At 41.3% G+C, this 26919-nt stretch overlaps 2 protein-coding genes across 2 annotated transcripts in view; one reads left to right on the top strand and one right to left on the bottom strand.

Annotated features, from left to right (window-relative positions):
• The window catches only part of CDC42BPG (CDC42 binding protein kinase gamma), a 188035-nt gene extending 169989 nt beyond the window's left edge, over nt 1-18046 (top strand). Inside the window, exons 32-37 of the mRNA XM_089653608.1 lie at nt 5671-5755; nt 6540-6660; nt 8498-8615; nt 12260-12338; nt 12456-12541; nt 17162-18046. Coding sequence (XP_089509734.1) covers nt 5671-5755; nt 6540-6660; nt 8498-8615; nt 12260-12338; nt 12456-12541; nt 17162-17209 — 537 coding nt within the window. The 3' untranslated portion in view covers nt 17210-18046. The remainder of the gene's footprint in view (nt 1-5670; nt 5756-6539; nt 6661-8497; nt 8616-12259; nt 12339-12455; nt 12542-17161) is intronic.
• SCYL1 (SCY1 like pseudokinase 1) overlaps nt 17979-26919 on the bottom strand; it is a 59238-nt gene continuing 50297 nt past the window's right edge. Inside the window, exons 17-19 of the mRNA XM_089653609.1 lie at nt 26287-26368; nt 20605-20768; nt 17979-18177 (exon numbers count right to left, since the gene is read on the bottom strand). Of these exons, the coding sequence (XP_089509735.1) occupies nt 20644-20768; nt 26287-26368 (207 nt within the window). The 3' untranslated portion in view covers nt 17979-18177; nt 20605-20643. The remainder of the gene's footprint in view (nt 18178-20604; nt 20769-26286; nt 26369-26919) is intronic.

The following is a 26919-nucleotide window of genomic DNA, read 5'->3' as shown; positions in this document are numbered from 1 at the left end:
GTACTGAAATTGACCATGTGGTTAAATGGGTGTCATCTGTTCACGATGTACAACATAGAAATATTTTGCCAGCACACAGACAAGATTTTTATTCTCGTATGATCGCGCAGAAACCCTTCCTCATGCATATGATGATTTATTTAATCTAGTTGGCAAGTGTCGATCTGGGGGGAACATACCTGTACATCCTCCCAGATCTGTGCCTCATGCAAACCCCTGGGGGGCACAGCAGATCACCAATATAAGTACCAAGCATCAGTAGTAAAGGTGGCTGCCATTCACATACAGTTGCAAGAAAAAGTATGTAAACCCCTTGGGATTACGTGGAGTTTTGCATGAATTGGGCATAAAATGTGCTCTGAACGTCATCTAAGTCACAACAATAGAAGAACACAGTCTGCTGAACATAATACTACACAAACATTAGATATTGCCATGGTTTCATTGCACATAACATGTAAACATTAACAGTGCAGGGAGGAAAAAGTAGGTGAACTTTTGGACTTAATAACTGGTTGACCCTCCTTTGGCAGCAATAACCTCAACCAAACGTTTCCTGTAGTTGCAGATCAGACCTGCACAACGATCTGGAGTAATTTTGGACCACTCCTCTTCACAAAACTGTTTCAGTGTAGCAATATTCTTGGGATGTCTGGTGTGAATCGCTCCGTTAAGGTCAATCGGGTTGAGGTCAGGACTCTGACTGGGCCACTCCAGAAGGCGTATTCTGTGCTGTTGCAGCCATTGTTTTGTTGAATTACTTGTATGCTTTGGGTCATTGTCCTGTTGCATCACCCATCCTCTGCGGAGCTTCAGTTGGCGGACAGATGGTTGTACGTTTTCTTGCAAAATGTCTTGAAAAACTCTGGAATTCATTTTCCCATCAATGACAACAATCCGTCCAGGCCCTGAGGCAGCAAAGCAGCCCCAAACCATGATGCTCCCTCCTCCATGTTTTACAGTGGGGATGAGGTTTTGATGTTGGTGTGCTGTGCCTTTTTTTCTCCACACATAGTGTTGTGTGTTCTTCCCAAACAACTCAATTTTGGTTTCATCTGTCCACAGTATATTTTGCCAGTAGTGCTGTGGAACATCCAGGTGCTCTTTTGCAAACTTCAAACGTGCTGCAATATTCTTTTTGGACAGCAATGGCTTCCTCCGTGGTGTCCTCCCATGTACTCCATTCTTGTTTAATGTGTTCCTTATTGTAGATGTATCAACAAAAATGTTAGCATGTGCCAGAGATTTCTGTAGGTCTTGAGCTGACACTCTGGGATTCTTCTTTACCTCATGCAGCATTCTGCGCTGTGCTCTTGCAGTCATTTTTACAGGACGACCACGCCTAGGGAGAGTAGCAACAGTGCTAAACTTTCTCCATTTGTAAACAGTCTGTCTTACCATGGACAAATGAACATCAAGGCTTTTGGAGATACTTTTGTAACCCTTTCCAGCTTCATGCAAGTCAACAATTCTTGATCGTAGGTCTTCTGAGAGCTCTTTTCTGCAAGGCATGGTTCACATCAGACAGTGCTTCTTGAAACCAGTAAACCCAAAACAGGTGTGTGGTTTTTAAGGGCAGGACAGCTGTCAGCAACACATCCAATATCATCACAAGGTTGGCTCACTCCTGGCTCCAATTAGCACTGGGAGAAGTCATTAAGCTAGGGCCTCACATACTTTTTCCTCCCTGCACTGTGAATGTTTACATGTTATGTGCAATGAAACCATGGCAACATCTAATGTTTGTGTAGTATTATGTTTAGCAGACTGTGTTCTTCTATTGTTGTGACTTAGATGACGTTCAGAGCACATTTTATGCCCAATTCATGCAAAACTCCACGTAATCCCAAGGGGTTCACATACTTTTTCTTGCAACTGTAGCTATTCAGAACTACTGTGATGTCTGCAATTGGCATAGTGATTTTCATGGTACAGGGCCAAGCACCACCTCCCTGTACCATGTAATAGCTGTAGCCAATCACAGCTTATCACAGTAGTTCTCAATAGCTGCAGGAATGCAGCCGAAAACAATTAGAAACATTTGTCTTTACTGCCTTTATGGCTGTATAAGCAATCAGTGCAAAAAACTTTTTTACATTATGATGACCTCATACTGTTTTGGAGGTGATCATGTACAATGGCTGGCTGCTTTGATATCGTATGTCAGGGTCGCCAGCCATAATCTTATCACTGCCCGCCACAGCAGTACAATGTCACCAGACCAGTGCTGCCAGTTAGTGTCCCCAGTGACCGCCACCCATTCACAGTGTCACTGATGGCCACACCAGTCATAATAACCCTGATCAATGCCACACCAGTCATGTTGCCTCTGATCACTGCTACACCAGTCATAATAACCCTGATCACTGCCACACCAGTCATGTTGCCCCTGATCACTGCCACGCCAGTCATGTTGCCCCTGATCACTGCCACGCCAGTCATGTTGCCCCTGATCACTGCCACGCCAGTCATGTTGCCCCTGATCACTGCCACGCCAGTCATGTTGCCCCTGATCACTGCCACGCCAGTCATGTTGCCCCCGATCACTGCCACGCCAGTCATGTTGCCCCCGATCACTGCCACGCCAGTCATGTTGCCCCCGATCACTGCCACGCCAGTCATGTTGCCCCCGATCACTGCCACGCCAGTCATGTTGCCCCCGATCACTGCCACGCCAGTCATGTTGCCCCCGATCACTGCCACGCCAGTCATGTTGCCCCCGATCACTGCCACGCCAGTCATGTTGCCCCCGATCACTGCCACGCCAGTCATGTTGCCCCCGATCACTGCCACGCCAGTCATGTTGCCCCCGATCACTGCCACGCCAGTCATGTTGCCCCTGATCACTGCCACACCAGTCATGTTGCCCCTGATCACCGCCACACCAGTTGCAGTATCACTACACCAACGTAAGCCTTTATATTGAAAATATGACTGATCATGCCAGAAAACTGCCTTTTTAATTAGGGTTAGTGATCATATGAAGCCACTTATTATCACATAGTTGTTTGGCTCCTTATTAAATCATAATGATAACCAAAATCATCCAAATAGCCCTGATCAAAAGTTATTCCTTGGAATGTTTGACCTTGGTATAGACGCACAAAGTGACACACATAGGTTAAAATGGCAATTTAAAGGTAAATTTCTGACATCTGTGACTTTTTAAATTGCAATTAGTATGTGTATAAATTATTTATGTATTAGTGTAGCGCTAAAAAGAGAAATAAATAAAATAGTGCAATCCCAGCTACCATGTGAAACGCAGTGTGACAGTAGTCAAGTACTTAGCAATGTTACTAGGATTTATATAAGGTACAAATTGTATATGTGAAAAACCTTAAAAATGTGTCCCAATTCCATAAAAGTAAGTCACAAGTTCAAACGTGAGTCTTCGGTAGCGAAGTATTGAAGTGGTATCCGTGCAAACCCGTCACTCCACTCTGTGCTCAGAAGCTTACCAGATATATTTGACCATCAAATTATAGGATGGTCAAAAACAGCTCAATATTAACGAATGACGCTGAGTCATGCCTTCTTGAGAAACTCCAATACGGCACAAATAGCATTCATCCACTCCGTAGTGACGGTTAGGTCATATGCTATCAGGTATCAAAGGTGGCATGTGCATTAAATTCCCATAGTGTAAACTCATCTTAAAATGATTTATTAAGCTATAAGAATGCACTTACAAACTCCAAGATAAAATGCAGCGTTGTTAAATCCGAAAGATCCACATATTACCACTTGCAAGATGGCCACGAGCATACACGTGTAACTTTTTATATATATCCTAGTAAGATTGCTAAGTATTTGACTACTGTCACATTTTGTTTCACATGGTAATTGCTGGGATTGCACTATTATCATTTTTATTTATTTCTCTTTTTAGCGCTACACTAATATATTTACATCTGTTAAATTCTTTGTATTAGATCACATTTTGAACCAACGCAGATTTTCTATATCTCATTCACACACTATCTGTGTATACTGTAAATAGTCAGTGAATTTGTTAGCTCTCACATGGATGCACTGAGCAGGCTAGATACTGAGTCATGGGGAGCAGAAAAGAACTGTCAAAAGACCTGCATAACAAGGTAATGGAACAGGATGGAAAATGTATAATCGATGGAAAAGGATATAAAAAGAAAATCCCACAGGAAACCTCAGGAGAAATACACTCTGCTCTGGAAAAAGTTGGTGTGGTTTTTTTTGTTTTTTATTTAAGAAACACAATACGACACTAATTGAACAAAAATGAGCTGCATGATCAAGTTGGCAGAAAGATGCCTTTACTGCACCAATGCCACAAAAAAGCCCAGTTACAATATGCCTTACAACACCTTGACATGAGTCACAGGGCTTTTTGGTGGCATTGGCACAGTAAAGGCTTTTTTTCTGGAAACTTGTCCATGTAGCACAGTATCATGGCTTTGCTCAAGTATAGTCTTATTGTGCTCCTTGAAACAAAAGCAGCCTGCGTTTCTCATTGGGTTACCTGTGGATTTTTCTTTGTATCCAGAACAATTCTACTGGCAGTTGTGACTGCAATCTTTATCGGCCTACCTGATCTGGGCTTGGTATCAAGAGATCTCAGAACTTTCCTCTTTTTAATAATTGTTTGATCAGCACTGACTGACAATATTAAAGGCTTTAGATATCTTTTTATATCCTTTTCCATCTTGATAAAGCTCCATTACCTTGTTATGCAGGTCTTTTCACAGTTATTTTCTGTTCCTCATGGCTCAGTATCTAGCCTGCTCATTGCATCCATGTGAGAGCTAACAAACTGACTATTTATACACATACACTAATTGCAATTTAAAAAGCCACAGATGTGGGAAATTAGCATTTAGTTGCCACTTTAACCCATGTGTGTCACCTTGTATGTCTGTACGAAGGGTAAACATTCCAGGGAATGTTAATTTTTAATCGGGGCTATTTGGGTGATTTATGTTAGTTGTTTGGCGCCTTTTACATTTTAATGATAACAGAAATCATCCAAATAGCCCTGATAAAAAGTTTACCTTGGGGATTTTGCTTTACACAGTATGGTCATTCTGTAGGTATGTCCACTGCCCTGGTCCTCCAGGGCCTCCAAAAATGTGATAGCTATTCAGGAAACTAGATGTGTAATTTATTCCCCTAGAAGACCTGGAGGTGCTCCTTGGATTTTGGGCCCCTTCTGATTGTGGGTGCAAGGCTCTGCAGGCTCCATAGAAAATGAATGCATGTTAAAAAAATGTGCATTTATTAATTCTTATCTTTTTCAAAAGGTGAACTTAGCCTTTAAGTCACATCATTAAGGAGGTAACCTTGATGTGCCCATGTTCAATAATACATGATTTATAGACTTACTACTAAATCCTTGCTATTATGACTTCCATGGTACACCCGTAAACTTGCTGTTATTTTAACTTCACTGCTTGGCATGTTCTAGATTTTATATATTCTACACATTTGGCACTGGTAATTTTAAAATAATTCTGTAAAAGAAAATGATATACAGTTCTATGAAGCTTTAAAATCTCAGTCATCATGAGACCCCAGGAAATGTAAAACTCCATAATAAAGTCTGGCAACTGATCTGTTTTTAGTTTAGATGAAATGAGATTTGTTATTTTTCTTATTTGTTATATGTGTAATATACATTCACTTTCCCAATAGGTTCGATCCTTAAATCAAGAGGGATCTCTCTGTGTTTTTGGAACAGAGAAAGTTCGCTTAGTGTATCTACGTAATAAATTAGCAGGTTAGTGCACATTTTCCTTTTTCTATTTTTGCTTTTTATTTTCGAAACATGTAAAATATGGTGTTATCTTTAAGAAAAAATGTGTCCTATCACATAACATAACATGTTTAGAGAATTAACAAAGCCACTCTTTATTCAAGAAAAGTATGCATAATTCAAATATTCAAGAAACTTGGACCATTGCCTTAAGCCACAGCTAGCACCTAATATCTAGTAGGCTTGGCTTAAAATATTGAGTCATTTTAATAATGTTTAGAGAAGATGTTTTAAGGCCACTTTAAAATGGATATTGTCAGTGCGACAAACTGGGCAGTTGACAGATCATTTCAATTTAGCCACCTGTCAAAACCCAGAATTTACCCCTGGATGACCCTAAAGACACTGCCATAGGTGCATGCCAAAAGAAAGCTGGGCATGTCACTTTAGGCAACATGCTTGATGGAAGTGAATGGTGGTGCACTGCAACCTTGTCTTGTGGATGCGTTTGCAGCACAATGAAGAGGCATTTCAGTGTAAAATCCCTCTTCAAATAGGCATGCTGGAGAAGTCTCCTAACCACGGGTTAACTTCTGCTGACAAAGCAATCTACTGCGGATGGTGAGTCAACAGCATTCCCCATGTGAAAGAGACCTAACCAACTATGGTATTTGTATACGTATTTTATCAGGATACATATCAATGCCCAAGGTAACTCTAGTTTTGTTAGCACCTTATTGTGATTACAGTTATTCTGTACTACTTCTGTAAATTTTTAAATTGGCTGGTGGTTTAACTTTCCCTGCAGATCAAGATGAGTTTGAAGTGCCGGAGACATCAGACAACAGTCGGCGACAGCTGCTGAAGACAAAAAGCAAGAGGCATTTCTCTTTCCGGATTACAGATGAGGAGCGGCAGCAGCAGAGAAGGTGGTGTTATAACTTACACTGTTAACTAACAGAAGTTCCTTTCCAAAGGAGAACATGCAAATAACTGGACAGAGAAATAATGAAATGCAAAGTAAAAGGGCAAAGTGATGGAAAATAGTTGTCCCTGCTATATCATTAGTTGCTGTCTCTCTGCTCTGCAAACATCCACTTTGTTAGCAAACAAAAATATTTAGTTTTAGGCCCATTTTCCACCGTTTATCAGTTCTCTAGGGTGAGATTAAAGTGATTTTTAAACTGTTTTTTTTTTTTGTACGTTATACTTGTCTGTTGTGTACAATGGTTTTGCACAGAGCAGCCCTGATCCTACTTTTCTCAGGTCCCCCGATTGCGCTCCTGTTTCCTGCCATGTACTCCCCTAGCAGGCCACTTGCTAAGGGGGTACTTGTGCACACTCGCTCCCGAGCCCTGCTGCCTGTGTGCATAGACACAGACGAGCGAGGCTTTGTTCCATCCCTTGCTCCCTCATCAAAGGATTCGATTGACAGCAGCAGGAGCCAATGGATCCCACTGCTAGCAAGCTGTCATGTAAGGAGGGAGAGCGTGGAGAGAGCCTCTGCTCTCGTGCACAGCGCTGGATCAAGATTGCGCTCAGGTAAAGTAAGTAACCCCATAGTGTCGTCCCCCCCCCCCCGCTAGTTCTTCATATGAGGCTTATTTGAGCCCTGCCTAGGAGAACCGTTAAATACTACAGTATCTGCGCCCAGGTACTTTGTTTACCTGTTTTAACAATTGTTCCATGTTTCGGTTTCGTTTGGCTAGGGCAGATAGTGGAAGTTAAAATGACTCTGTTGACCTACCCCTTCTGAGTCCTCCCTGTTTCAGTCCCCTTTGCATTGCCTTAATACGTGTGTGTCGGCCATCTTTATCACACCACTGTGTTCAAAAGCCAAAATTGTGCAGAAGACATTTCTTATAAAAGAAACACATTGATCATTCACACCCCTGTGTTATAAGTTACAACACATGTGTGCTGAAGTGAGCTGTGTTCGTATTTGGGTTGCTATTCAAAATGAATGAATACCGCAAGACACCAGGTATGAACTGAGGCTTAGAGAATTTCAACCGAAGAATGAGCAGGATTATGGCTCTTTACACTGTACATCCTTCAAATTTAACTTGTGCCTTTTTTTTTGTATTTATTTTCTTTAGAGTGGGTATAATCTGTCTGCTTTTAATTGCTGTGTGTACCTGTTGGTGAAATAGGGGTAGGCAGGGCAATAGCGAAAAGCAGACTAAGTTTCTAGATTTTATTCTAAAGACTGAAGGTTTTATTTATTGTGAAGGGAGACCTCCCATCAGTTTGGATGTGCAGGAAAAAATGCCCAGTGGTGACGCAGGAACCAGTAAAAACCTTGCAGTGGTTCTAACCTTTGCTAATATACATAAAATTTGAAAAACATTTTGGCTTTGGTTGCACTTTAACCTTCACCATGAAGTCAGTTTTTCCTATTTCGCTTCTTTTTTTGGCACTATCCTCTTTTGGCTGCCATCTTGCTCCCCACACGGTTTCATGCTGAACTGAATGGTGAAGTAGGTGGTGCTCACATATGATAGCCAGGAAGCTTCTTTTCTCACAACAGTCCTTTATCTATTCATTTACAACAGAGACCCTTTACTTGTTTGGCATAAAGCTTTGGCCAGTCTGACAGCACCAATTTCTTATGAAATCAAGCTAGTTAACTAATGTGGTTTTGATTACTTACGTGTGCAGCTTTATAGCAGGTTTTTTTTTTTTTTTTTTTACAAAATGTTGCTGCTTTTAATGTAGATACATTGTTAATTGCAAATATAATAGTTTTCCTCTGGTGTCATGCAGGGTTATGATGAAAGATCCTCAATTGAGATCAAAGCTAATCTCCAGTCCTAAGAACTTTAATCATTTGGTACATGTTGGTCCTGGGGATGGAAAGCATCAGTTGAAAGACTTGCCAATAGTAAGTACTCATTTATGCTGACAGTGGGTTGGGGTCCCATTATCCATCAGAATGGGACTGATTTTCTCCCAGTTGTCTTCCGTAACCGTACTTGCTTTAATTACAGATTATATAAGGGAGAGAGATGGTGTCTAATGCTGGGGTTAACATGGACATTTGATTAGACTTGATATTTTAGGTGATCTTTTGGCAATTGTTTGACAAAACAAAGGATAGATTTGGTTGAATCCTATTGCATTTTCCACTCTTTCTCTTTTAAAGAAAATAATCTTTATATATCGAACTTCCCATTTAAATAGAACATGTCACCGACCATCGTTTCAATTAAGATCTTTCTGTAATAATATATTTGAATTTAGCACTTTGTGCATGTTATTTACCTGTAAAAGCTTCCCTTATGTACACATCCAAAAGGCCTAAGACTACAGCCACAGTAGACTCAGTGGTGTCACTCAACGACACTGTACAGTATTCCACTTCCCTGGCAGTTGTGTAAAAGGTTATGTAGGGAGGTAATTGGAGGAATTAAAGGCCAAATTTACCTTTAACAGTGAATAGCCTATGCTGTTAAGGGGGTGCAGTAGACATTAAAAAACTGCAGCCTTGCAAAATGTTCAAAAATTTTATTGTCATGCCTTTGCCTTGTTGAAAATCTCCAAATTGGCAATCCCCACATCCTTCTTTGGCACTAGGATGTGAAAACTGTTGGATATTCATTCCCAGCATTACAGGAGTATGACTTCTGTGGGGATTGTGAGCTGGGGATTTTTCAGGCCAGGCTTCCAGGGGGAAATGGTCAAATGGCCTTAGAAGTGTGACAATTAAAATGAATGAACATTTTACAAAGCCACGCAGGCTGTCATATCTGGTGGGGCCACTTGATGGCATAAGCTTTTTTCTGAAGAAACGTGAACTTTGCTTTAAAATTATATTAAATGAATGGCAGCTAAACGGTATTAGTCCATAAGTGACAATCCTGTGCAGGTATATGGTGAACGGCAGCAATACTTCAGTGCTGGTGCGCCAAAATAGTGGGGTAAGAATACACACTCACCAGATGCGTAATGGTAATACGCATTAAATCAATCAGTGGAGGTCCCCTTTTAGGAATAGGATATGAGCCAGGCCAAGGATAATCCTCCCTCTGAAAAGTGGTGGTACTGGCCATCGCAGTCCTTCACTGCTATGTGTATGGCTAGAGTGTTGTTCTTACAATTGGCCAGCCTAAGAACAACACTCTAGCCATACGCATAGCAGTGAAGGACTGGGACGGCCAGGACTGTTATTTTAATCGCTGCAGTTTCTTATTTGACAGCTGCTGGATTGCTTCCATCTGACAGCTGGTGGACAGACAGACAGACCCCCCCCCCCCCCTCCGGTGACTGCAGCCACCGAACTACACTATATTGACAAAAGTATTGGAACGCCTGCCTTTACACGCACATGAACTTTAATAGCATTCCAGTCTTAGTCCGTAGGGTTTAATATTGAGTTGGCCCACCTTCTGCAGCTATAACAGCTTTAATTCTTGTTGGAAGGCTGTCCACAAGCTTTAGGAGTGTCTATGGGAATGTTTTGACCATTCTTCCAGAAGCACATTTGTGAGGTCAGGCACTGATGTCGGACGAGAAGGTCTGGCTCGCAGTCTTCACTCTAATTCATCCCAAAGTTTTTCTGTCAGATTAAGGCCAGTCAAGTTCCTCCACCCCAAACTCACTCATCCATGTCTTTATGGACCTTGCTTTGTGCACTGGTGTGCAGTCATTTTGGAACAGGAAGAGGCCATCCCCAAACTGTTCCCACAAAGTTGGGAACTTGAAATTTGTCCAAAATGTCTTGATATGCTGACGCCTTAAGATTTCCCTTCACGGGAACTAAGGGGCCGAGCCCAACCCCACGCCATAATTACACATAATTCACCAAACTTTACACTTGGCACAATGCAGTCAGGCAAGTACCATTCTCCTGGAAATTGCCAAACCGACACGTCCATCAGATTGCCAGACAGAGAATTGTGATTCGTCATTCCAGAGAACATGTCTCCACTGCTCTAGAGTCCAGTGGTGGCATGCTGTACACCACTGCAACCGATGCTTTGCATTGCTTGGTGATGTTAGGCTTGGATGCAGCTGCTCAATCATAAAAACTTATTCCATGAAGCTCTCTATGCACTGTTGTGCTAAACTGAAGGCCACACAAAGTTTGGAAGTCTATTGACCCTGCAGACAGTTTGCAACTTCTGTGCACTGTGCGCTTCAGCATGTGCTGACCCCACTCTGTTGTTTTTACGTGGCCTACCACTGTGGCTGAGTTTCTGTTGTTCCCAGTTGCTTCCACTTTGTTATAATACCACTAACAGTTGACCGAGGAATATTTAGTAGCAAGGAAATTTCTCAGATAGGTTGTCACCCGTGCAATAAGTCTATCACGGTACCACGCTTGAATTCACTGAATTCCTGAGAGCGACCCATTCTTTCACAAATGTTTGAAGAAGCAGTCTGCATGCTTAGCTGTTTGATTTTATACACCTGTGGCGATGGGGGTGATTGGAACATCTGAATCCAATGATTTGGAGGGGTGTGCCAATACTTTTGGCAATATAGTGTATGTATAAAAACCTCTGTACAACAAATTGATCTGGCAATGACAGGGTTAAACCAGCACAGAGAGTCTTTAGACACACAGAAGAGAGGGCTTTCAGAAGGAAGAAAGGGGCTGTGCTAGGGAATTAACTGGTCAATTTTTCCAGCAAGTTAAACTGCCCATAGCAAGTGATTAAAAAAAAAAACACAAAAAAAAAAAATTAATTTATGGAAAAAGACTCTGCAAGTAAAGTTAAAACACTTGTTTTCTGTGCTTTTACTTGCAAGAAGACTGCCAGATGCAATATCCAGCATGCTTTCACAGAGACAGTGTCACAGCTAACCTAAATCCCTTGCTCTGCGAAACCTCACAAAGCACTCAGGTGGGCTGGTATTTTCTTACGAAGGGTTGGAACTTTGTGAGTCTCATTCAGGAGACATAGAGCTCTTAAGAGAGGAAACTTTGCTACTGATTATTCCAGAGGGAGTACAGTCCAGGATCTGCATAATTTTGTGTACATAGAGAAGGAAGTTTGTCCTTTTTTTTTTTTTTTTGCAAGTCAGCTTGGGCATCCCGTATTCCCTTATCACCATCCAAGTTGTTTTCCCCCTCAATAAAACAACAAAAACAAGCCCATGGACTGGACTTTTGACTACATGTGCCTGCTGAAAATGCAAGTTGCCTGGCTGTGCAAGAATATGGGGACCAAAAAGTCCAGCAGCTCAGTAGGGGTGTCTCTATCTATCCACACACACACTTTTTCCAGTACAAACCTCATATCCTGTCTGCTCTAGTATTGACATAAATCATCCTAAAATAAGTGTGTATGTGTTGCTGGAGTGTCATTTTATCCTAGATAATAAAGTTAGCTGCGCAGAAAGGCTGCAAAACCAGGCATTTTCAGTTTTGCATTACAGATCCATTGATTGTAACAGGCTTCCAACTTATCTATATAAACAGCTGTGCACTGGGTGGCCAGTAGATGGCACTATGGATGTTTCTTCTACATAGTTGCAAGCTGCAGTTTTAATGAAATGTTCATTTTATGCTATTCCTGCCAGGCACAAGAAGAGAAACGACATAGTAGTGGACATGATGCAGTTGGGACAGAAAGACCTTTATCTTCCAGCAGTGATACTGGTAGGTTATATCACCAGTATATATAGATTTTTTTTTTTTTTTTTCTTCCATACACATACATATATGGCCATGGTTGCATTTTCATTGTTTGAATTTTTGTATGTTCTTTCTTTCTAGTAAAGCGAAGCTCCTGCAGCTCCCAATCGGAAGATTCACTTTCCTCACCTCTCAGCCCAATACCCTCTTCTGACATAGTAAATGAGGTAAAACAACCATTCCAGTTGACATTTTCAGTAAAATAAAGATGTGTTTAGTCATAAGCTTTAATTGTTTAGAATGACATGTTAATTATCAAAATGCTGCCATTTTGTGGTCCTCCGAAATAATTTATTCTTCTCCATTTTGCCCATTGTTTTCTGTGGGTTTGAGGCACTCCTGTGCAAAGACACCATTCGCAATCATGTGCCCCCTGCTGCTAGCTCTATGAAAGTGAATGGCAGCTTTGGCACTGCCGCATCACTTTCACTGTCAAACGGGGAGGCGGCTTAACACCTGTACACACTGATGGCTGCTACTCCAGCAATTAGTTTGTGATTAAAGGTTCACTCTGGGGATGTACTATGTATGTCCAAAGAGCTGAACTGGTACCGTAGTATCAGCCAGATTGAAGGAAACCTGTCCCAGAATATGTAACCAGCGAGTAAAGTCATAACTCCTGAATTGTTTTTGTTCTGGGTCAAAGAGCATAAAACTCACTCAGTTCTAGACCTGTATAGCCAAGACCTCTAACAGCTCAAAGGAAACAAAGTAAACTAAAACAAGTCAGTGGTGTATGTAACATTCATATTAAGTCATCGGCCTCCAAAAGGTCTTTAGATGAGATACATTCTATTTACACTGAACAGAAGAGATATTTTCAACAGAGGGACACAGCTTGATTGTAAGATTCCAAGGACGATAAGGGGGAAGGTGTAATAATTTAATTCCTAGAACGGACTGTACAAAAAAAAATATCAAGCACACCTGCATTTTTCAAAAGATCAGATGAAATTTGAAGGCAGGATCTCTTCTGATCTTATGTCAAAATTCGAGGCACCATCTTTGCGGAAATCTCTCATTCCTGTATCCTCTGTTCGAATCCATTGTTCTGTTTCCCTATGTTCAATTCTTCTGCCATTATTCGCATACTCAATCTTCGATCTGAGCGTACCAGGGTTTGAATTGTGTCCACATTTGCATCCGTCCTTTGCATTTTTGGCTGCCCACTTCTTGCATCACCGTGGACACCTTAAACCACCTATGCCATTCAGAAACACTTGATTTCTTCATAAAATGTTCACCATTAGCTCTGTTATAACAGGCTTAAGTTTCACTTGCACTTTTGCCAATTTTCACGCACAATTTGATGTTAGTCCGCTGCTTCAGATTCCTGTCACTCATTTTACGCCGACAGCGGAACGCGCACACGTTATATCTTCTACTCCATAACTGCATGCAAAGAAACAGAGGGAGCACGGACCTAGTGCATTACCTTTTTAAAAGATCATTTCTTATGTAAATAAATGGTAATATACTCACAAAGGAACAAATATCAAGGGCACATCTTATAAAGTACAGCAAGGTCCAGTCACACTGGATGATTTCCGTAATGGGACTCCTAGACCTCCAAATGGCTGACGTATTTCGAGGACTTGCCTCTTCCTCAGAGCCAATCGGTAATGCACTAGGCCCATGCGCCCTCTGCTTATTTCTTTGTATGCAGTACTCTGGATCTCCCTGGTCCTTTGAGGGCAGCAAGGCGTGCAGCTTCTAGGCATCCCACTTGTGGTTCATACCTCTGGGAAGTCCACCCTCCAGCATGGGAGTAGATGCTTATGCCATTCTTTTCTACTCCTAACCCAAGTTAGAATGAGTCATACAGTCACTCGCACTCAAGTGTGTTCTGACATAGCACCATAATGCTATGCCGTGGGCATTCCACGAATTATATGGTCACACCTTGTACTTCCTCTTAAAGAGGAAATGGAGACTAGGCACATAGAAAATGAAAGGCCAATCTCCTTCACCTCCCAGCCCCCCACCCCCAAGCCTATCCTACTTAACCTGTGTAAAAAAGATCTGTTTATTTGCCTATTATTTTTTTTTAACCTGCGTTTGGTCCAGTCATATGATCCTACAGCTTTGTGTATGGGAGTTCTCAACAATGGCTCTGAGTTTTGAGAGCTGTGACATCACCCATAGCTCAGCCATTGTCAGCATTTCTCTCTCCTGCAGCAGCTGCTCACTGACACAGGGGGGCCAGAGCTGCAGGATCATGTGACTGGAACAGCGTGGATTAAAAATGGGTAACTATACAGATCTTTTTTGTTGAGTCTGACAGAGATGCCAGACAGTGTACTTTCCAAAATATTCCAGGACACAAGACTGTTAGTGGATGCCGAAATTGGTTGTGTTGACCTGAGATGCCAGCACAAAGACAGATTTGTCTCCAGGAATTGGGATCCAATGGTGGAAGCGGTGGATGCTCTGACATAATCCTTTACAGCAACCAACATTATAAGACATAAGGTTGAGGTCATTTTCATAGCTCTAAATTGACCAAAAAAAAAAAGCATAGTATTGTGATCTTGTTCTCGAACACTCTATGGCCTCTAAGTCTACTGCCTCAAGAACCTATCTTCTATCCTGTTTCTTTTTTTCTTGCTTGTCATTTTGGAATATCCTTCTCTCAGAACCTGGTCTTCAACAACCAGAGTCTGTTATCCCAACCATGCTTATAACCTGTTAACTTCCTCTGAGGTTTATCGTCAAACATCGAAACCTTATTTTCACTGCGTGAGGTGCAATAGGCTGACTTGCAGTGGGTTCCCCTGCTGAAGAAGGGACCATCTGTTCTGGGGAATCAGACCTAAGCCCTGAGTATGAAGGCAGTCAGGCAATTTGTAACACTCAGCAGGGACTCAGGACCCTTCAGTGTATTTTTCATTCTGTATATAGGCATACCTTAAAATGTGGAAAGATTTTGGCGCTTTATAAGACCCAAGACCTAGACCAGAAGGATGAGCCTCCTGAAGGGTAATAAGCATTGCACTAATAATGTTGGAAACAACCCCTTGTAAACCTAAGCCACAGGCAGGTGATGGCTGTACATCAAAAACCAGTCTCTTTCGGGATAGACCCATAGAGAGAGACTCTGGCCACAGAGGCTCTCTAAATGTGCTCTGGTTCCATTATGTGTGGGGTACCCCACTAGCAAACAGCTAAAAAAAAAAAAAGTCCTAACTGGACATAGGAGTCCTTTTGGACATGGCTGAAGCTGAGGAATTGAAGAAAAGATCTAAAACCACCTAGGTACTTTGGGGGTGGGGGGTTTGGTAGTGTTCTATAGGGCTGGCTTACAATTTTTCAGTGTCCCAATCTCTTATAGATGGCACCATAACCTGACATTTCAAAATTTGTGTCCCCAAATGGCTGAGAAGGAAATATGCTTTTTGTACTACCTGTTAAAATCCTTTTCTCGTCCATGGTGGCGCAAAGCTCCCTCCTTCATACCACTTTTTCATGGCCTGCCTCCTACAATTGAGAGGGTATGGTGTGGGGGCCTAATGCTAGGTTCACATCTAAGCGTTTTCTGCAGCATTTTGCAGAAACGCAGTACAGTCCATTTAACATGATTTCCTATGGGACAGGTTCACATCTCTGCATTTTTGCCCAGTGCGTTTTTTGGAAAGGGGCAGGGACTTTTTTTGAACACAAAACTTTACCTTTTTGGTTCTATAGACTTCAATGGCAACGCTGCAGAAAAGCATTTATTGAGGTTTTTTTATGCATTTTGTGTTTAAAAACTACCTAGCAACAAGAAAAATTTAATGAAAAAGAAAAAGTGAACAAAACGGAATGCAGAAACGCCTCAAACGCAACCTGCATAGGTGTGAACCTAAATTTAAGAGGGCTGGCCTTCAGTTTTCTATGCACCAAGTGTCAGTTTCTTCTGTAGGTGTCAGTAGAAGACTTTTTCTTAATAAGACTCATCTCTTAATGGACCCAGTAAGGAAAAATAGGAATTTTACGCTCACTATAAAATCCTTTAATCAAACAGTGGGATGTCTTTTACTTGTTACATTTTGTAGATTAGGCCCAAGTTAGGCAGGCTGAATATTAGGAAACATTTACACTTTACAACATCAACTAGCAAAAGTACAGACTGCTATACAGTCTTCAGAAGAAATATGTAAACAGTGCTCATGAGTTATGTTCAGAGTAGATTGCCATTATATGTGAATGGATAAACTATGTAGGAGATGAAATCCACGATTGTTAGCTTTGCCTCTGAGGAAAAGCCTGGTAAAATTGTTTTTAACGCAGTCTTCTTGTAAAGCAAAGCACAGCATATCTATCACTAGTATGAAAGGAAACTTAAAACTATTCGGTATAAAATGCAGACTCTTCTTCTAAAGTGCTCATACCTACAGCAAACTAAGAGCACTGCCTTTACACATTCCAATGCTTTGCCATTCAGATGAGGATAAACTCCAGCAATGCCTGGACATATTGACACATACTTGCTCCCTCCTGTACATTCCTATTGGGAAGTGCTGGAGGTCTACCTTGTAGAAAGGCCCAGGATTGAGGTTTAAGGCTTGGAGACTGCTGCAGGTATATGCAGGTTGTTTCTGGTTTCAGAGTCACCGACCCAGGAAGAAGCATGCAGCAAGTAAATTGAGAACTCCTGGGTCTGCAAGTTGGGCAGCGATTAAACATGAAACCCAGTGTACTAGCATTTAAGTGTTTCATAATTGTAGCCTACATATTTCCTCAGTATAGGTTTCCTTGTAAATTTAAGTCATTTTTCACCTTTAAGGATTCTTTTTTATTTTTTGCAGACTTATGACACGACCAGCTTTTTAAACCTGTCTAATACCTCATCCTAAGAGGATTTGTCTACTCTTGTATCCAGTGAGGTCCGTTCTAGTCACTGCCAAATCCAGAAAATGCATGCCTGATCTATCAGCCAAATGACGGAAGAAGCAACTCTAATCTGGATGTGACCGTAGAAGATCCTGCATGTAAACTTTGAACAGACTTCTTAAAGAAGTGGTGCCAAGTAATACAGATTTGTATCATCGTTCGAAAACATTGAAAGGTTTCATTTTATAATGACTGTTTTATAAGTGTAATTTTTGTTAAATTTTATAAAGTCTGACCCTTACGTCTTATAAATAAGAGGGAACCCCTGCAAGTATTGTAATTACTTTTTAGAAATTCACCTGCTAACTAATATCCTTTTTTCCTCTATGACTTAAGTTTTTACGCAATTAATACTTCCTGCTCATCCCATCAAAAATAGAACTATATTTGATTTGCCTAAAAATAATGTAGGTCTTTATTAAAACTCTACACCAGACAATGTTTTCTTTTTAGATACAATAAAGAAATGTTGGACAGCAATTAAAAAAAAAAAAAAAAAGTCTGAACATTCAGCCCAGTCCCCACTGTGTCCAAAACCTTGAAGAAAGTTTTGGCTGAAGATGGTTTCTAATGCTATGTATTTAGTTACCGATGGCCTCCTACTTGGCAGTAATGATAGACTGCAAAGAGGATGGTCAAAAGTAAGCTTCAGTATAACTTGAGTCTGTTGTTTTGTTCCAGCCCATCACATACAAATCATTGTCTTTCAATAACTGAATTGCAAAATACATATGGTTTTTATGGAGTTTATTATATTATGTACAAGGAAAAAAAACAGTAAATAAATTCTGACTTGGAAAGTGTCATTTCCTTCTTGCTGTGAATATACAGCATTGTATTTAAGATAAAATTTATACACCATAAATATTATGAAATCTCTGACCATGTCCACATATTTCCAGAAAATGTCACAATTTCCACTTTCTATGTCCTGTCAAACAAACAGAAGAATTGATGTGTTAGAAATTGGTAACTGAGAGCGACAACCTCAAGCAGAACTAAAGTTAACTCAGACAGGTTCTTTATTGCAGAAGAGACTTGCAATATTTTTCCTGCAATAAAATGACTGTACTTGCCCATATGCAATCTTCTGCAGCATGTACTGTACATGGAGCTGCGCATGTGCAGCTCAATTTACATTTCCAGCACAGTGCTCCCATGCATGTGCATGAGTGATGTCATCATGCACTGGCCTGTCAAAGACCAGCACCTAAAAGGAGATGCTGATGCCAGTAGGGACCTCATTAACATTAGGGTGAGTATCCCTTCCTCTTTAACTTTACACACAGGACTTTTTATCAAGTGTCTGTTAACCATAGCATCCAGATACTAATTCCCATTTAGAAAATAAAGGAGAAACTGACTTGTTGGCTGTGGTCACATTTTAACAATGCTCTGTTTAACAAAAAGGACCTCAGAATTCTAGAACTGAAATCATGACATACTGCTTGTGCTCCATGCCTTTCTGAGAAAAAGTAAATAAAAGGATGAGGGTGCTAGTGGTCGGCATCACATCCAGCAAAAGTTTATCTTGATAACAGATCTGAAAATCTTTTCAATGCATTTCAGGATCTTACAAGTCCACCTTCCTCAGTGCTGGGGTAGATACTAGACAGTGTAAAGCATAAATGAAGATTAGAAGAGCACACAGGTTGCCAGTGTGACAAACTCTTTAGGTGATGTTCCTCAGACCTGTCACTTATTGTCAGGGACCTAATTTCAGAACTGGCACCAGCTAGCCATAGATTTCCTCAAAAGGTCAATTTCACTAAGGTGGTTCTTCCTGTTTTTCATGATGGCTGACAAGCTGAGGTACATGCTGGCTTTTCATCTCAAGGCCTCCAGTACTAAGCTATTGCCTCCAGAATTTCTATTCCATTACTGCTGTAGCCTTTACAAAGATAAATATACCATCCTACTACTCCAGAACAGAAAACAAACGGCCCACATCGTAGAGGTCTGTTGGGAGAAGACAGACCAGCTACCACAAGGGAACACCTGCTAATTTAAGAAGATGGTGGATGATTCAGCTCAAAAGTCTTAACCAAAACTGAAATATCAATTTGTTATGGCATGGGCCTGTAAAGTAAACCAGTCACTATAGGATAAATTTACTAAAACTGGTGCAACTATCTCTCTAAACAATAGAACTGTATTTGGGTACACTAATGCATCTCAGAGTAACTGTCAGTAAACCTATAACAGCACTGAAAAATGACCTGGAAATAAAGCGGTATTTACAGAGCACCAGTGGGGGATCACACAATAGGAAGATTTGGCATTGGCTGTGCAAAACCAAGTTTTTTTTGGTAGTAAAGGTTTGTTTTTTTTAAATAACAAACACTATCACTTTAACGGGATTACGGAACGTCACTTTAAAACACGCTGCTAGCAGGCATTAATCATGCTTCTAGAAATGCTGAAGTCTTTCTAGCAAGATTTTTTTAAAGTAACAGCCTGCATTCATGTTAGGATTTGTGTTTTACATTCTTAAAGGATAAGTTTACCTTTTTGACAAAAATAATAAATGCACAGTTTTTGGCAGGTAAAAAAAAAAGTGCAATTATTTTTGTCTGCAGGAGCCTGGAAAGAATTGCACCATTGATCAGTAGATCACTGATGCCATGCAGGTCTCCTGCAGACCTGTCAGAAAATCTGCTTGCTTGTACATCTGGTACGGAAAACAGGTATTCGGACAGGAAGCTTCACGGCGCTCCACAGCACTGTGGTAGTTCATTGAAAACTACAAGCCAACAGCCGCTAAGTCTGGCGGGACTTGTAGGCGCTCATTCACAGAACTCTGAATGAGTGATGCGGCCGTCTGGGCGGAGCCCTGCACAGCAGCACTGTTTCCAAATCTGACAGTTTGGGGAGAGGTTTCTATCTGACAGTTTGGGGAGAGGTTTCTATCTGTCAGAGGAAGGGGATGGGGTGCCTGCAGCTATGGGAACATGTTCCACCTTAAAAAAACTAGTGTAACACGTTCCCAAAGGTTAATGTCTCTTTTAAACTGAAAAGTTCCAACAAAGCTTGTTGCACCCAATGCTCTTACAAGCTGAAATCAGTGTGAACAACATGCATTTAGCGGGGTAAATTCACCCCACAGGAAGCAAGACAGTGCAGACTGATGCTGGCAATCTAATGCTTACATTTTTGCTGAAAACACTGTGCAATGGTAGGATTTCACTCCTTGTTCCGTGAAGTAAATTTAGTTTACCAGCTCAACTTTGTTCTTTACAATGGACTGACTGCATGCACTAATTTAAATGAACTTTAGCTCATTTTGTATATGCACAAATTACTGCCTGTAAAAATAGCACATGTCCTGATACAAACATAGAAGCACCATAGTACATACCATCATCTCTTACTATTGGCTGCTGTCCCTCTGCTCTCCTTAATCCAGCTTTCGTACTCCTAGTTTTAAGGGTCCCTTGGCAGCTCTCCTTTCTGCCCGTTTAGCTTCCATCTCTCGCTGCCGTTCTTCTCTTTTCTTTCTTGCTATTTCAGCTTTGCTCAGGGCTGTCATGTGTGACAATCACCACAATTATGTAATGTAGCATCGCATAACAGACAGTAGTACCAAACACACCACAGTTTATAAAAGAAACTAAATTATTTCTCTCTTCCAGTGAGGGACACAGCACAGGAGGTCCACCCATATCAAGCCCTTCAGGTCTGGTATGGGTTTTGAGGGGGACCCCCACGCCAAAATGAAAAAAAACAAAACAAAATGGCATGGTGTTCCCCACCTCCAAAATCCATACCAGACCCTTATCCGAGTATGCAGGTCAGGAAAAGGGGTGGGGGGGGGGAAGACCGAGGGGAACGAGCCACCCCGACCGGTGATTGTGGGGGTCTGTGGGCAGGGGCCTTATCGGAATCTGGAAGCCCCTTTAGCAAAGGGGGCCCCAGATCCCACCTCATCATGTAAATGAGTATGCAGTACATAGTACCGCTACCCATTCACAAAAAAAAAAAAAATGTAGTGTGAAAAAAGACAGTCTTTGACAAGGCCTTTATTAACCACTTCCAGACCGGACACTTTCACCCCCTTCCTGACCAGGGCAATTTTCAGCTTTTAGCGCTATCACACTTTGAATGACAATTGCGCGGTCATGCAACACTGTACCCAAATGAATTTTTTACCATTTTTTTGAGATAAAGCTTTATTTTGGTGGTATTTATTCACCACTGGGATTTGTATTTTTTTTGCTATGTAAATGAAATGTCCAAAAATTTTGCAAATAAATAATATTTCATCATAAATCTTAGCCAAAATTTATTCCGTTATCTTTTTAGTTAAAAATAAAAATCCAAATTAGTTTATAAGCAAAAATTATAATTTTTAAACATTTTTTTTTACATTTTTTTATTATATTTTTTTACATACTGTCACCCTAGCAGTACAGTGTCACCATGGTGACACTGTACTACTTGTGAGGGGTGATGAAGATTTTTTTCATTGAGAAGAACTGAGTGAGCTGTGATTGGTCACAGCTTGTCACATGGTACAAGGCTGTTGTGAATAGCCTTGTACCATGTGACCTCTGTGATCATTCACAGATTTCACACATAGTAAGCAATGATGTCACAAGTGACATCTTGCTTACTACTTTGCATGTGATCACTGATTGGCCAATCAGTGATCACATGATCGGGACCTCGTACAGAGGTCCCGTCCGACGATCGGTGTTTCACTGTGTCCGGAGGACACAGCGGGCACCGGATCGCAGTGCTGCGCGCTCCCAGGGAGCGCGCACAAGCAGGGTGCGGGGAGGCCGTTTATAGACGGCCACCCGACCCTGCAGTGCCACCGTCCGGCCGTTTATATACAACGGCCGCTCGGGAAGTGGTTAAAAGAATGTGAAAGTGCCCAGTGTTGAAGTGGTTCATGAACAGCTGTGCAACATAAAAAAAATTGCAACAGCCACCATTTTATTTTCCAGGGCTTCTGTGTTCTGAAAATATATGTTTGGAAGATCTAGGTAGCTGTCCAGCCAAAAAAAATGCTAATTTTGCAGTTGTATAAACATTTTGAAAAATTGCCCCGGACAGCAATTGGCTAAGACTTGGAACGGCAGGGTCTCTTATAGGAACAGACCACTTTTTGGGAACTCTTTTTCACTGGCTACAGCTTGGCCATGATTCTCGGATGTATGAAAAGATTTTCTGGGTTGACCCATTCTTCATAGATTGTCCTATTTGTTCATGAAAGGGGACTGGCTGTTTTTTCTTTTTTAGGTATCTTAATACCCAAAGCAGCCTGGCAACATGAAGGAGAATTAAGTGTGGCAATTCCAAGGCTTCTGCATATGGCAGAAGTAAGCAATTCAACATTGCCAAGCGTAGTGTGGGAAGATGTCACATCGGGTACAGTGGGGATCGAAAGTTTGGGCACCCCAGCTAAAAACTTGTATTAATGTGCATAAAGAAGCCAAGGAAAGATGGAAAAATCTCAAAGGCATCAAATTACAGATTAGACATTCTTATAATATGTCAACAAAAGTTAGATTTTATTTCCATCATTTACACTTTCAAAATAACAGAAAACAAAAAAATGGTGTCTGCAAAGGTAATATCTTGTACTGCCCCCTTTGGCAAGTATCACAGCTTGTAAACGCTTTTTGTAGCCAGCAAAGAGTCTTTCAATTCTTGTTTGAGGTATCTTTGCCCATTCTTCCTTACAAAAGTCTTCCAGTTCTTTGAGATTTCTAGCCTGTCTGTCACACACTGCTCTTTTAAGGTCTATCCATAGATTTTCAATTATGTTGAGGTCAGGAGATTGTGAAGGCCATGGCAAAACCTTCAGTTTACGCCTCTTGATGTAATCCCCTGTGGATTTTGAGGTGTGTTTAGGATCATTATCCATTTGTAGAAGCCATCCTCTTTTTAACTTCAGCTTTTTCATAGATGGCATCAAGTTACCATCCAAAATTTGCTGAAATTTTATTGAATACATTTTTCCTTCTACTCGTGAGATGTTCCCTGTGCCACTGGCTGCAACACAACCCCAAAGCATGATTGATCCAACCCCATGCTTAACAGTTGGACAGAGGTTCTTTTCATTCAATTCTGTGCCCCTTCTTCTCCAAACGTACCTTTGCTCATTCCGGCCAAAAAGTTCAATTTTAACCTCATCGGTCCACAGAACTTGTTTCCAAAATGCATCAGGCTTGTCTATATGTTCATTTGTAAAGTTCAAACGATGATTTTTGTGGTGAGGACATAGAAGAGGTTTTCTGATGACTCTTCCATGAAGACCATATTTCCACAAGTATCTCTTTATAGTGGAATAGTGTACCACAACTCCAGTGTCTGCCAGATCTTTCAGTCAAACGTGGGTTTTGAATTGTTTTTCTCACAATCCTGCGAGCTGTTCTGTCTGATATTTTCTTGGTCTTCCAGATCTTGCTTTAACTTCCACTGTTCCTGATGCCTACCATTTCTTAATTACATTCCGAACAGAGGATATTGACATCTGAAAACGCTTTGCTATCTTCTTATAGCCTTCTCCAGCTTTGTTAGCGTCAACTATTTTCAGTTTTCTAGACAACTGCTTAGAAGAACCCATGGTGCTGATTGTTGGGGCAAGGACAGATGAGTCTGGGCATTTAAAACCTTTGAGATTGACATCACCTGGTCTTCCCAGACGATGATTGAGAACAATCCATGACACTGGCAGGTCTCAGCTTTGCAAAGGGGGCAGTGCATGCTATAAATTCTGCAGGGTGCCCAAACTTTTGCAGATGCCATTTTTTTTGTTTTCTGTTATTTTGAAAGTGTAAATGATGGAAATAAAATCTAACTTTTGTTGACATATTATAAGAATGTCTAATCTGTAATTTGATGCCTTTTGGAGATTTTTCCATCTTTCCTTGGCTTCTTTATGCACATTAATACAAATTTTTAGCTGGGGTGCCCAAACTTTCGATCCCCACTGTATATAGCAGCCTAGAGATAAATCTTCCAACTCAGGTAGGGGGTGGAGAAAGTGCCTTGCCCTTTTGAGCACTAGACAGTGATGGCTGTATCAGAGCTGTAAATTGTTTGAGAAATTATGATATAATGAGAATAGTCTGCCCTAGTCAGGTAGGGCGAGCCTGAGATAGAGCTAGAATCAGGTGCAAAGATCAGTGTTAAAATAGGATCATGCTCCAGGGCAAGGTAAGCATCATCACTCCAAGCTTTTTCAGTTTTGAAGACTTTCAGCGGCGTGAATGTTCACCTGAGCTTTTGCTGCAGTTCCCGTGTGCCTGGTTTCCAGCATTATTATATATAAGGGTATGCCCCTGTAGGGTACTTAAGAAGCAGTGCATGGAATATAGGGTAAGCAGCAACCCAATGGTGACCATCCTGTAATGAAGTCCTCAAAGAATAAGGGTGGGAAGCAGCACCTGAGTACCTAAGGGCCCCTAGGTGGAAGTGACAGTAACCTGTGGTATGATGTAACACCTGGTCATTCACCTGAGACAAAGTTCAGAGTGGTTGACTTTTAGCACCAAGTTTGAAAACTTTACAGTGAAATTGAACCAATTCTAAACACATTCCCAATTTCCTGATAGTTTTAATGTCTACATGCATACTATCCAGGAAGCAAGTAATGGAGATATTCTGTTCCATACTTGCTGTGGGGTAACTGTCTTACCTTTCCATGTCTCTGGTCCCTATATCGGGTCCAGACTTTGCCGCTTAAGGTGTACATAACCCCAAAGGGGCCTTCAAGGTATGGGCTCTATAGGGATAAACCACAGCCTTGGCTCTGTATAGAAACTTACAACTACATGCATTGCATCAAGTGCCAGGGTGAGTGCCCATGCAGGATCCAGTGCTTGAAGCAACATTACAGACCTTGCACATGGTGTGGGATCTGGATCCAGCTCCAAAAGGTTTTACCAAAGTTGCATTGCTTCTATTGTATTAGAAGATGTGAAGAGTTGAAGTTAAAATAAACTAGTTAGGCCAAGAGAGATTTCTTAGTAAGGGAGAGGAGGTCCTTCACCTTAGGACACTAGCAAAACCTGAGGACTCATGCAATGGGGTAGTGTTATAGGGGGACACCCAGGGACCGGTCCTCAAAAGCTGTCAAATCACCTGAAATTATAACCCAAGGTCTATGGATATAAGGCATGTGTCCCGTGCAATTAGGACATGTAATTTCTATAATGCCAAAAGACAAGAATTCCTTCCCTTGCAGCAACTGGGCCTGAACCAGCATATGGTTATCAGCACCACTAAGGGTCAGTTCTCTGGTCATGGAGCTGGCACTAGAGACATTGCTTTCTCTACTCTCATCCACAAGATGGTAATACGTGGCAGCCATCATGGCGAGTGCCTTAACGGTCAGCTTTGTTCTGCAAGAAACTTTTTTTTGCATCTCTAGATGGCTCAGGCAGACCAAGCATCCAAGTGGAAGTTCAGTCAAGCACTACTTATAGTTAAATCTACTCCCCCCTATTGTTCTACTTTAAATCTACCCCCTGCCATCTCAGCCTATTCTATTTACCCTGTTAAAGGAAAGATCTGCATACTTACTTAGGCTGAGGGTGCTCTAGTCCGGTCACACAATCGGGTCCCAGCACTGGCTTCAGTGAAGTTGAGAGACTGCTGAGAATGACATCACCCATAGGCTTACTATGGGGCATCCGAGGTTGGCTGTGACATGTGACTGGACTGCCTTCAGAATAGGTAAGTATACAGATCTTTCCTTTCATAGGGTAGACAGAATAAGCTTAGATGTCAGGGGGTATACTTAAAGCAGAATAATAGGCCAATTTTTTTCAATTTGAATACAGCAAGGGAGGGTTATAACTCCTATCAATTTTTTTGGGTTTGTTTTTGCCAGCTGTGCTCTCCATTTTGGAGATTTCCCTGTACGTCCCATAGCCAAACAGGAAGTGAGAGGAAATCCTTGCAAATTAAGGGCATCCTTTGCCAACACAAATTATAAAAGAGGGCTGCAATGCTATTAGTAACAATTTCAGGCTTTTCATATAGATCAGTAAAAACAATAGCTTGGTTGAAGGCTGCTTTATCTCACCTTGGTCTGCTTCCACAGATTCCCAGTTGTCATCTCCACCCCAGTCTCCTATAGCATCTGAATTGCGACTTTCATCCTTTTTCTGTGCCACAAAAAAAATGTGTGATCAGTATACATTCCAAAGAGCTAGAACCTGAATACTCAATCTATTATTATCACTGGATTAAACTGCTGCAGAATGCACACTGTCTTTTGTAAATCTATTCAGACATTTGTTATCCATTTCTAAATCAATATCATCTTGTGTCATTCAAGAGTTTCACATGCATCTCAAAACCGATGTTTCTTTCTCGTCCATTGGGATGCAGGATGCCATCAACTGTCTGGTTATACTGCCACCTACCGAAAGACTTAACACTTGCAAACAAAACACATTGTGGCCAGTTCCGAATAACTCTCCTACAACCAGTAATGCCGCAGTCTAACTAATACTAATGTCATCTGCTGAGTTTCATGCATACTCTCTTTCCTGCCATTCAGTGACAAGAAAGCATGTTGCCATTCGTTCCTACTGTCCATCTACAGTGACTAATCTGGAATTCATCTACCCTGTGATTATAGAGTCTACTCCACCATCCTCTCTAGCTTTGCCTGATGAGGCCAAGTTCCCTGCCTTATTGACTGGGTCTCTAC

This window comes from Staurois parvus, unplaced genomic scaffold (genome assembly GCF_062004578.1).
Source record: "Staurois parvus isolate SC_StPar_1 unplaced genomic scaffold, SC_StPar_1.0 ptg000715l, whole genome shotgun sequence".
Lineage (NCBI taxonomy): Eukaryota > Metazoa > Chordata > Amphibia > Anura > Ranidae > Staurois > Staurois parvus.
This window is presented reverse-complemented; position numbering and strand designations above follow the sequence as displayed.